Source organism: Malania oleifera, chromosome 6, assembly GCF_029873635.1.
Source record: "Malania oleifera isolate guangnan ecotype guangnan chromosome 6, ASM2987363v1, whole genome shotgun sequence".
NCBI lineage: Eukaryota > Viridiplantae > Streptophyta > Magnoliopsida > Santalales > Ximeniaceae > Malania > Malania oleifera.
The window spans coordinates 47,548,010-47,560,251 of record NC_080422.1 but is presented as its reverse complement, the minus strand read 5'-3'; the positions used below and the strand labels follow the sequence as shown (position 1 = coordinate 47,560,251).

The following is a 12,242-nucleotide window of genomic DNA, read 5'->3' as shown; positions in this document are numbered from 1 at the left end:
AAAACATCTTGGATTCAGCCGAAAAGCGGCTCAAATCAAGGCCAAACATCTCAGATCCAGCCTAACAATGGCTCAAATTGAGCCAAAACATCTCAGATCCAACCGATGACAGCTCATATTTAGCTGAAAAACGGCTTAGAGTTAGCCAAAATGGCTTGGATAAGCCATGACAACACAGATGTAGCCGAAAAAGGGCTTAGAGAGACCCCCTTCAGCTTGGATCAAGCTGAGAGTTGCTCGGATAAAGTGCAATACGACTCAGATGGATTAAAATTTAGCCTCAGTTCAGCTGAGCAACGGCTCGACGAAAGCCAAAAACGGCTTGGGTAAGCTGAGAACGGCTCAGATTAAGCCGAGAAATGGCTCGGAGGAAACTGATTCGACTCGGATTAAGCTAAAGGCAGCTCAAATTGAGCCAAATAAAGCTCGAGTACAGTTAAAATAAAGGGGGGGGGGGGGGGCTCAGCAGTTTCTAAAGCATTCGAACTTTGGAAAATGGTTTCAAAAATTCGAAACCAGAGGGAGGGGGGGAAACTGATAAACCCAAAATATCCTTACTCAAAAAAGGAAGAACAATTACGAAATCACCATTAAACCTCTTTACATAACCGACGTGTAAACTTTAATGCACACACATTTGTGAGAGAGATGGTTATAAAACAATACTTAAAACCTTCACATAAATGGCCATAAAACCTCCGTAACCCTCACAAACACAATAATGTCCATCAATGTCTAATTGATGGAGGGTCAACCTCCACCACTATAAAAAGGGATTTGAAAAAGAGGTAAGCATCTCACTCATACTTATCTTCTTGTTACTATTGTAATTCAGAACTTCCCATTAGTCTTTTTTTTTTTTTTTTGATCATAAAGGGTAAAATTATACTGACCAAAATGGATATGTACAGCATACACTGGGCGTACCCCGGCAAAGTGGAACAAAAGAACCCCTTCCAAAATTACATCATAACCATCCAAGATTTGGAACTACACGTCAAAATACATCAACGCTACAGATGAGCTCAAATCAAGTACATAGACAAGTATAGTTGACAAATTATCCTAACGAAGCCGCTCCAGTTAGGAGTGAAGAGCAAATTTGTCAAACACCAGTCTATAGGAGTGCCTCTGGATCACCTGGATCAGATCCTCAGGAGAGATAGCTTTTTCCCTCGAACCTCTTCATGTTCCTGAAGTGCCAAATGAAGTATACAATTGTTGCTAGGCACATTCTTTTCCCCACCGATTGTATCCCGGTCCCCTTAGCCTCCTTATGAAGCCATTTAAGAGCAGCTTTCAAAGTAGTCATACTCCTTCTCATGCCCAACCACTGTTGAAGTCTACTCCAAACACCACTAGTAAAGTTGCATTTGAAGAAGAGGTGATCAATCGTCTCTATTTCCAAGCCACATAGGACACAAGTTTTGTCTATATCATCTCCATACAATTTGTCACATGTCAGTAGCTTACCCTTAATGCCAAGCCACATGGTGAAAGCATATTTAGGAGTACAGCCACTCTTCCACACTTCTCATTAGTCTCTTACTTTGATATTAGAGTGATCTTCGGAATATATCTCGGGTCCTTCAAGCCATTTTTACTTGATTATTTTCAGGTAATCGTGATCATGAAACGATTTATAAGGATCGTTCAATTTTAGGCAGCAACAATTCAAATTTACAAGAAGCTCTTGGTTGCATTTGACTCTCCTTACACACATCAAGTCACACGATGCTTCAGAATTAAAAAAAAATAAAAAATAATTGACATTAATGTTACAACAACCGAAGACACCCCAATCGAGTGATGGGTTTGCCACAACGAGATCATATGCAGATGTAATTCGTTTGGATTTTCGACTGGACTCATTATCCAAATTCCCAAGCATGTTTTCGGAGGGAATGGCCATGGCGTGCTCTCCTGCACTGTGCTCTCCAGGAGGAAGAAAGAGAACCATCTACGGGACCCAGAGGAGTCCTTTTGGTTATAGCTCAAAATGGAGCCCCCCTGCCGCCAGAAAACCGTCTTTCCCGTTTACGTCATCGCGTTTGGCGACGGCCGCTGTCGTTACCCCCACTGGGGTTGTTTAGTTCTACCTTCTGCGATAACTTCCCTCGCCTCCTGCTTCCCTCTCATTTTCAATTTTCACCCGCCCAATCCAAATGCTCAGTCCAATCGAACGGAGGAATGATTGCCTTTTGGTTGTGTTTGGGGTTTTCAGGAAACTAAGTTTTTGGAGCTGGAGACGAAAAAACACCATCTGTTGAGAGTCATCCAGGACACGCAGCGAGGCCTTGTTACCACCGCCGATCAGCGCTCTTCCATCGAGGAAGCCCTTGTCTGTTGATCGCCCGAATAATTTCTATCCCATCTGCCCTCATCTCATCTCATCTCATCTCATCCATTTCTTGTGCATTGATATTGTTTAATGATTTTTTTTTTCTCTTCTATTTTTAAAATTTATGAAATTAATTGGTAGAAATTGGGTGGCTGCAGGTGATCGTTGAAGGATACGAAGCAGGTGCGCCCATCGACTTGGCGCAGCTGGAAGGGACATGGCGCCTGCAGTATACTTCTGCCCCGGATGTCCTTGTTCTTCTGGACTCTGCTGCAAGGCTTCCCTTCTTTCAGGTTTTAGCAATAAATGCAAAATACTGCTCTACTCTGCTCATCTTTCCATATAACCGCTATGTTTGTGCTAATTAATTATGTGGTTTCTTCTCTTTCTGTTTCTCTTTCTCTGGCTCTTGATTCTTTTTCTAAATTCATTTTTGCTTTTGCCTTTTTTGTTTTTTTTTGGTGCATGTGTGGAGGTAGGTTGGGCAAATTTTCCAGAAGTTTGAGTGCCAGGATCAAGCTGATGGAGGTGTTGTCCGTAATGTTGTACAATGGAGCATTCCAACCCTGCTAGAGGTAGATTTTGGCTGCCTTTTCCAATTAACGACAATAATTTGACTATCATTTTAGGTAAGTAATAAAATATTTGAGTAAAGTTTACAGGCCTCTTTGGTGGTTTATCAAAAATATGTGAATCTCCCCATCCAAAAAATGCCCATCTCTCCTGAGATTTAAATATAATAATGATGCCTATATCCTCTCTGGTGAGTTTGATCGTTTACTATAAAAACAAAAAATACCTAATTTGTTGCCTTTCTTTACTACTAGGCATCTAAATTATGAAATAATTTGGAGAAATGAACATGGTTGCATGTGCTTGACATATCTTTCTACATTCTTTCCCAAATGGCATCTTCTAATGTTGCAGCTTTGCATTGGTCAGCACTGACATTCTAATCAAAACTCATAATGACATGCGAGCTTTTCTCAGCTCAAAGCATTTTCCACTTATCCTTTCTTCCTTCATTGCTACGCATAATTTAGCTTAAAAAGAGGGATATTCAACAGACAAATGGCAGACAGTATGGGTGAGTTCCCCCCACCCACCCTTTGCCTCAACTTCTCCTTTATAAATGTAAAAGCTGAGTTACAAAACTATCAATGCATTAATTATATTTCCTAAAAGTACATATCTATTTTAGCTACTTTAATTACTTTTAGGCACCTTACAAAAATTTCAACAACCAACCAAAGGCAAATTTTTTTTTTCTAACAGTTCCTATTTCATAGGAGGGGCCAAAACATTTTTAAAACAATATCAAAAAGCTCCTTTTCATCAGTTAAAACAAAAGTCTTAAATTCATGATCTGAAAAAATAAAAAAAATATAATTTTGTGATTTGTTATTAAATGTTAATTATAATTTTAAAAATAACTTCACTTATTATGTTAAGGAATAAAGTGTTCATCAAACGAACAAATTATACTTGGGATGGCAGTGATGGATTATCCGTCATCCGATATGTTTTATCCGATTTGAACCGCCATAAATTCATCACTTAATTGAGTTGGATATGGATTATAATTTCCTCACTCAATAATCTACCTAATTTGCCATGAATAATCCGATTTAATCCGCTTTGAGAGTTCTAGCTCATGTCATGCCTGTTTTGCTCATTGGTGTTGCTGCCATTGTTGAGGAGAAGACTGCAAAAATGGAAAGAAAGATTTGACTTCTCACCAAAATGGTTGAAGACAAGAATCTTCAAATTGCGTCACTCGTGAATAAACTTGAGGTTCAAAATAATGATGAGCTGAGCCAAGATCCATAGTATGCTCATGGTTTTAGTCCTAACATCATTAATAATAATGAAGGCAAAGAGAAGGAAGTTATATTGACTTCTCAAGCGACTCACTCCGCCTCAGTCCCTTCGTTGTCTTTCCAAAAGAGATGATTTTTTTTTTTTTCAAAGTTTTTTATGTTTTTCAGAGTTGGCAGGGCGGGTACAGATCCCTGAAGGGAGGCGGATCTGTAATGAGGCGGGGATGGGGATATAAATATGTCCTGAGGGCAGATTGGTGGTAGGCAGGGTGGATTCGGGTTCATTACCTCCCACTCCAAATCCTCCCCATTTACATCCCTATAGATGATTTTGCATGAGAATTCAAGGTTGAATACAAGATATTTGGGATTTTTTGATACTACTGTAATTTTGTTTTTTCTATTTTCATGGTTTTCTTGCTAGTATTCTATTTGGCTTTATATTAGAAGATTTTAGGATTTTATCCGTAGGAAAGTTGTTTTTAGTTTTATTAGATGAATTTATTTTTATTCTTCTTCATTCCCAAGCATGCCAGACCTTTTAATTCACTGTATTGGAAGGCTTGATTTGGGAATTGAAAATTCAAATGGGAGATTTATCCCTATGTGTAGACTGGCCAAGGATTTTGTAACGACCCGGCCCTTTACACGGACTCAAGTGTCACTCACATACATCAAATACCTATACCTGTTCAAGATATGGAAACAACTGGCCCTAAACAGGGACATACGAGTGTAAATCATACATAATCATGATGTAAATGTCGCGGAAAAACATAAACATCCATTGGGATTACTACTAGCCTTATACCAGAGTTCACTAATACATCCATAATTTACATACATTCGGACTTAGAGTAATCGTCATATTACAACCCTCCAAAAAGAACTTTCATCAAGTTTAGTACAAAATTTAGATGCTTACGTAAGCTAACCAAAATAACCTCCCTAGTCCCTTTATCTACTAGGATCGACGCACGGACGGACCTGAAAACAAAAGTTGTAAGATAGGGTGAGACACCTCTCAGTAAGGAAGAAGGAGTTACAACAGTGTGTGACTGCATACATGCATATTTTCATTCAACATCTGGAATATAAATCAAATATTTTCAATACAGTAATGCATTAGGTATATCATTATTCATATTACAAAATTCCCACATCTGTCTTTCGACCATTTAATGATTTATCAGATGACCAACAGCAAAATATCCCTATAATCAGTTTTACCCCGTGGCTCGGGTTGTGCACTGATACTCGTCCAATGCCCTGTTCGTGCAGGCACTGTCGAGTACCTACATACAATCCGACTGCCTCCATTGGCCCAATATCAGCCAATGGTTTCACCCTGCTAGCCGACCATCTTGGTACCCACATCGTTTAGTACGTGTGGTTGCACGTGTACATCTAACTACGATATCGTGCCGTATCATATAACAGTAGTTTATTTCAACTCTGCAAAGAAAGTATTTTTCAACCCTCCCGGGACTCTCAAGCTGTGGTTCCGTGTATCATAAATTCAATTTATACAAATATGATTTTATCTCCCATAATCTATATCAATAGTATAGATATAATTCCAGCGGGTTCAAACCGGCGTCTTTTCACTCAGTTTACCCTCTTTGTTTACTGATGCGGTTCGGTGTATCACCAGCCTCTGTTTATCACATTGTTAGTATAACAAATTGGAATTTCATTCCCATATTCTATATCAGTAGTATAGAAAATACATTCATTTCCATTTCAACATATATCACACAAGTTTAATACAAAAACCTGCTAAATGATAGAAATTCAATATACATAGTTTAACTGAATAAATAAAGGATTCGAGCCTCTCCTACTATAGTATAAATACAAATAAACAATATTTGTAAAATTTGGAGATCACACATCGAAATCCTCGTTTTTACCAAAAACCGTAAAATTGTCAAACCGGCATCTTTGTTCAGTAGAATTTCACAAATAAGCACTTAAATCATAAATAATAACATAAACTAGCTTTTTAGCGGTTTAGTTTTCCAAATATGCTATTGTAATCAAATTCCCCTTACCTTATATTCGAAATGAAATTTCGTACGAAAATGGTCCAAAACGACAACCCGAGATCCCGAAAACCTAAAACCACAGAACATAACCTTACTATGTTTTCTACTGCTATCCAAATATCCAATCAAAATTAGGATCAGATTCCTACCTTGATTCTTGGGAAAACCTGAAACTCTCCGAAACGACGATCCGATTCACTAAAAGTGTAGAGTTTTCTCTTCTGATTCACGTAGTACCCTTCGTTTTTTGAAAACGGACGACCAACGGTGAAGGATCTTAGAGAGAGAGAGAGAGAGAGAGAGAGAGAGAGAGAATGAGAGAATGAGAGAGAATGAGAGAATTTATAGAATAAATCCTAACTTAGCCCTTAAGTAATCTAAATAAATATCTCCTCCAAGATATTTATATATAAATATCTCAAAATATCTCTTTTCAAAATATCTTCTCCAAAATATCTTTCTTTTTTTTTTTTTTTTCGGGGTCGGGTTACTACAGATTCTCTCCTTGGCAGGGCAGAGGAATATCCTCTGCACATGTATCAATGTGACATGTCTACTATTGTTCTGCATCACTTCTTCTTCTTCTTCTTCTCGTCTGCTCGCCTATTCTCTTCCTCTTCTCCTCTGTTGTTCTGCATCACTTGTTCTTCTCATTCTTCATCATATTTCATTAATTGCGGACCCAAAATATATTCATGCTAATTTTACCATTTTGGTCATTGCTTCACAGGAACAAGATGGTGCTACTCTGCTTGTATCTGCAAAATTTTCTGTTATTTCTCGGCGCAACATCTACCTTCAGTTTGAAGAGGTCAGTTTTTTCCACTAATGGAACATGATCTCTGAAGAGGTTGAGATATGGCAGGTTGAGTAGTTGTCTACTGTTATACTGCCTTGGGGATGCTGGTACCTTTTCCCTTACAGAATTGAATGTATTATTCCTGCTATTGTTGCTGAATCATCTAGTTCTCGTGCTTACAAGACTGGAATACATGTCTCGAAGTTTCTTTGGTTTTTCTTCAAATTTAGGTTGTCCTAAATTTTTTCTAAATTATTTTCTTTGCTGGTAATATTTTTTGTAATTTATGTATATTCAAGATGAGGAAAAGTTGGGGAGTAGAAACATGTACAATCAGGAGTGCATTATAAAGTTAAAAATTATTGAGCTTTTTCTGTTGCTACTCTTTCTGTTTTGGAAGAGAGATAGAATTGTAATTCTTTTTTTCATTTTTTAAATAGTTATTTCCTTGGGTTTATTACTTAGTAGTTGTTAGTTGCCAATTACCTTGTAATTGTGTAATTTGAATGTTATTGAGATTAAGAATTGAGTCCTATTTGGGTATTCTAGTATTTAATTTGGATTAGTTGTTGTGATATGAAAGCTTCTTTACGTGGAGTCCAAGTTAATTATTTTTTTATTTTTTTATTTTTTCTTGTTTATTTGTAAGTTTCATGGAGTTTGTTTAGTTGGAATCCTATACCTTGTAGGTTAAGAAATAACCTAGTATCATATGTGAGCAGAAATTATTCAATACACTCGGTATACTTTCCCTCTCACATGAATGGTAGGTCTGCATCAAAATTTGTGGCAGGGTTCTCACTTTTGTGGGAGTATTTCGAGTTGGTTTAGTTGGAAGCCCATGCCTTGCAGGTTAAGAAATAGTCTGGTGTCATTATAAACAACTTGTATGCTAGTATAAACGATTCAATACATCCAGTATATATTCCCCCTCAGAGAATGGTGGGCTCGACATGTAAATTCACAACAGAACCCACACTTTTGGAAGAGGGAGTAGGCACCTGGACTATTGAATAATTACTCGCACTCTTAGTTTTTTCCAATGCTTTTGATGTTGAAACTATGAGTTGTTTTGTTAGATGTGGGTGCTTTGTTTTCTTCTTCTTCTTCTCTACACCAGCACACTTCTCTCTTAAATTGATTTTCCTGTTGTAATTGTTGAAAATTGATCTTCTAAACCTAAATTAATAATTCTAGGACTCTAATCCACCCCCCAATGCATCCATTTGCCAGGCTGTTTAGGGTGCTAGTTTATATAAGAAATTGGAACTCAAAAGTCAAAACACATCAGCTACTAAAAACTGGGGGAGCCTTTCCAAGGTTGCCCCTTTACATTATTTGACCCTTTAAATTATTTGACCTTTCTACACCTTGATTGGTTAGATCACTGGCACAAAAGTTGCCTTTGCCATAGGGGTGGATGCTGCAGTCCAGGATTCTGTGACTGAGGTTTTGAAATCTGCAATTAAAGCTCTTTGAGGTTGAAATCATTGCTTTTTTCTCTTGTTGGAAACAGCTTCTGTCATATTCAATAAAGGTGCATCTCTAATTTTCTTCCCTGCAAAGAGGACTCCTTGTTCAATATGATGACACCCAAAGCACTTCCATTAGACCATAATTTACTATTTTTGTGTAATTTCATCAGTCAAACAATTCCAGCCTGCCCTAATATTTGTTTTTTGACAACAATTTGTTTTAATTTTTTGCCAGCGCAAAAGTTTTCCTTCACTAAATAATTCCAGTCCTAATATTTGACTCAGTGCAAACTTTGGGCGAGCATAGTCAAGGAAAGCACATGGAACCAGATGACATGTTCTTATGAGAGAACTAGCTTGTTCAATGATGCAGTGAAAGCTTCAGCTAGCCGTAGCACAATGTTATCTCAAGATAGCATCTGAAGCTTTCATCTCTTCTACACCTTTGGTCATTGGAAATCTCTGCTGGCAATTCTGAAGTGATGTCCTTTATAATAGCTTAAACTTCGTTAAAAAAAATGGGCAGTTGGCTGTTGGTGCTTCATCTGCTTGAGTGACGAATCAATTAGCTTATGCTCATTGTGTGCTAGCCATTAGGCCTATAGGCCCTACATAAAAGCCATATTTTAAGATCTGTAAATGAAATGGTCCACTTGGGTTGGGCAAGTGGGGCTTAGAATCCAAGTATTTTCTTGGTAACTTTACCTGAAGCCTATAAGTTTTGTTTGACAGATTGCCGTGCGAAACATAAAGATCAGTGAAGAGCTGCAAGCTCTAATTGCTCCAGCCATACTGCCAAGATCATTTTTAAGTCTACAGGTAATTCAAGCTACATCACTAGTTTCAAATTTTATTCTTGGAATCTCAGTTCTGCACCGTCTATCAATCAACTTGGAAGTTGGAATATCCCAACTCAATATTATTTTAGTCCCCATCCTATATTTGGTCATGTTTTCTGCATGTAAGCTTAATATCAGTAATCTCAAGTGTTTGGAGCATTGATGTTTTCCATTTCTGCTGCTCACTTGGCCATACTCTTTACTCTTTTTGCAGTTCAATGACTTGTGTTTGCCATTCATTAGGTTATCTTTATTTTCTGTTGATCAAGGTGATATGTGTTGGTGTATGTGCACACATTTGTGCATAACAGCAGTTATTCAATTTGTTTTGCTCAACGATTGTATGAATTCATTTGCAGATCTTGCAGTTCATCCGAACATTCAAAGCTCAAATTCCTGTGAGAAGCCCAGAAAGGTATATTCATGTGATTTTATGACTTGGATAATTTGTGCTGTATTATTCCCATACATGGTGCTGTGGCTGTATGCACATGCACTCATGTGCTTGTGTTGCATGAATGGTGGAACATTAATTGAGTTGCAGGCGATCAGTAGGGGGATTATATTACTTGTCGTATCTGGATGGTGACATGCTTTTGGGTCGTGCTGTTGAAGGTGGTGGAGTATTTGTGTTTACTAGAGCTCAACCACTTCTATGAGGTACTGGTTTAGTTTATGCAGTTAAATTTTAAATTTGTAGTGTTAAGTGAATGCTGTATATGCATATTGTCTTGAAGTGGGATATTGGCATTTTTGTTCAAGGATCCAATGCATTAAACTAACAATTCATTTTCTTCTGACAGATAAGAGTCGGCATGTATTCGTTGCTTTTCCTTGCAATGCAAACATGTTGCCATATGTTCAGTTCTGAACTACATTTTTTTTCCTAGCTTAAGATGTTCTATGTAAGTATAGTATTTCTCTTCCACTTGTTTGTGTGGTGCATTCATTTGGTCTTCAATTGAGATGGCTGAATTGTTGTGGACAGCTCTTTGACATCATCTTAAGGCAGGGTTCTTGTAATTCTCATGAATGCATTGATTTCATTCTTAATATATTAAAAGCTTGTCAAATTGTCCAGCTATTGTCATTGCAGTACAAAGAAGGAACATGGCATCAGAACCACTTAAGTACAAAATTTCTCCTGTCTACGACCAAGTTTTGATAGACAGCCGGCATGCATGCTTGTTTCTCATACTGATGAATTAGCATGATTGTAGAGATACCATTGGCAGGATAAAGCAAAATCCAAACTACTATGTCAGTGTCCATTTGCACAACTACGTATTTTAGGTCATAAGTGGTAGACCATCACCCCCCACAGCAACGCAGGTAAGAATGTGATTCTGCTATGGTTTGGAGAACCCCTTTATCCCTTGGCCATTTGCCTTGTTCTCCCGCGCCTGTGCATCTCTGCACTACTAGGGGTGCTTCTCTCTGTGTAGGGCCACCCAGTGAAAATTAACAGGCATTGAGCTAATCTACTCTACTAGTCTACTGTTACTTATTTTTTTTTAAGAGTTGCAAACCAACCAACCAACCTGATTCTAGCTTAGGTCGTTCAAGCTTCATCAGGTTAACAATATGCAGCTTCTGAAAAAAACAAAAGATTCAGTTTGACATCTTCGTATTTGTCGAGTTTGTGCTCGATTCAAGCCTGAGAACCTTAAGAGTCTGGTTCTGTTTTGACTATCAATGTTCCAAACCTGTGCACCTTATCTTTTATTTTATTTTTTTCACGTGTTTGTTGATTGTCAATATTTTATTCACTGCTAAATCACACCAGGATTTATTGCCATCATTTGATATATTTGGGTCTCAAAGTGGAGCCTCAACCTCAAAGATAATTTCCCTATGGCTACTTCCAAGTTGGGCCACAAGCAAGCTTCAATTAAGCATTCCAACTTTCAACTGGTTGCTGCAAAAATCTTAAAATATTATTAAATTAGCTTGACAAACCATTACGAGTTTTAGAACAATTCGAAATAAGAATATCTTTAGTTTGAAGGAGAGTAAGAAATTACTAGATCAATTCTTTGATTTCTTCTAAATTAATACTTTTATCAAATGCAGCAAATTATTATTATATTTTTTTTCTTGATCTGTAAATTGTAAATTTTATTGATCAAAATGGAATATGTACAGAAAACTCCGAACATACACCGAGCAGGGAGGCAAAGCTCCCAATCAAAATAAGTAGAGCATCAAAACTAGGAAAAACCTAGAAGCAAGTACAATCAAACCTGGGCATACCCAGGGCACAAAGGCTTAAACTAGTAGCATCAAAACTAGGCATACCCATAAATCAAATGGAACGCAAGATGAACAAACCTCAAGGAGGCCTAGACCCCTTATTCCTGTTCTTACTTTTCATAGGATGAACAACACGCCATCCATTTTCTATAGTCACAAGGGGAGCTTTTCCTTTATCCTTAATCTTTTCAACGACATCAATACCATGATTTTTCGAATTAGGAAGGGGGACATTGTCTTTATCCATTTTCTTTCCACTTTCACTCACCCCCTGCGTGGAAGAGGTAGCAATAGTCTTTTTTGTTTCTTTGGACCTTGCATTGTTAGAGCCATCACCAGTGCTTTTACTCTTTCCACCATCAACCATCGTTTTTATTTGGTTGTCAATGGTCTTACAAAAGTCCAAGCAAACATTCAGTGACTCCTCCTTGGATGTAGGACCTTGCTTCTTCTTACCTTTCTTTTGTTCCTATTCTTTCTTATTCTTACAGTTGACCGCCGCATGACCAAGCATATTACAGAACGAACAGAATTTAAGCACGTTCTTATAAGACACGCTTTGAATAAAAGACCGATCATTAGGCAAATGGACTTTTACACAACTCTTCAATTCTTTAGCAACATCAATCTCTACCAACGCCCTGGCAAAGGATATATTTTCCCTGTT

At 37.7% G+C, this 12,242-nt stretch overlaps 1 protein-coding gene and 1 long non-coding RNA gene across 2 annotated transcripts; one reads left to right on the top strand and one right to left on the bottom strand.

Moving 5' to 3' along the window:
- Positions 1 to 1,806: 1,806 nt before the first annotated feature.
- LOC131157435 (probable plastid-lipid-associated protein 10, chloroplastic) lies at positions 1,807 to 10,395 on the top strand. The gene is made up of 9 exons (XM_058111602.1): positions 1,807 to 2,084; positions 2,225 to 2,341; positions 2,500 to 2,634; positions 2,821 to 2,916; positions 6,940 to 7,020; positions 9,216 to 9,302; positions 9,682 to 9,737; positions 9,867 to 9,982; positions 10,126 to 10,395. Exons 1-8 carry the CDS (start codon positions 1,890 to 1,892, stop codon positions 9,979 to 9,981), a joined length of 882 nt encoding a protein of 293 aa, XP_057967585.1. The 5' UTR covers positions 1,807 to 1,889; the 3' UTR covers position 9,982; positions 10,126 to 10,395.
- LOC131157436 (uncharacterized) lies at positions 4,862 to 6,553 on the bottom strand. Its single transcript, XR_009137266.1, has 3 exons — positions 6,359 to 6,553; positions 6,216 to 6,279; positions 4,862 to 5,148 (listed from the first exon to the last, which is right to left on the bottom strand). It is a non-coding gene; the product is annotated as an uncharacterized LOC131157436 (long non-coding RNA).
- Positions 10,396 to 12,242: the final 1,847 nt, after the last annotated feature.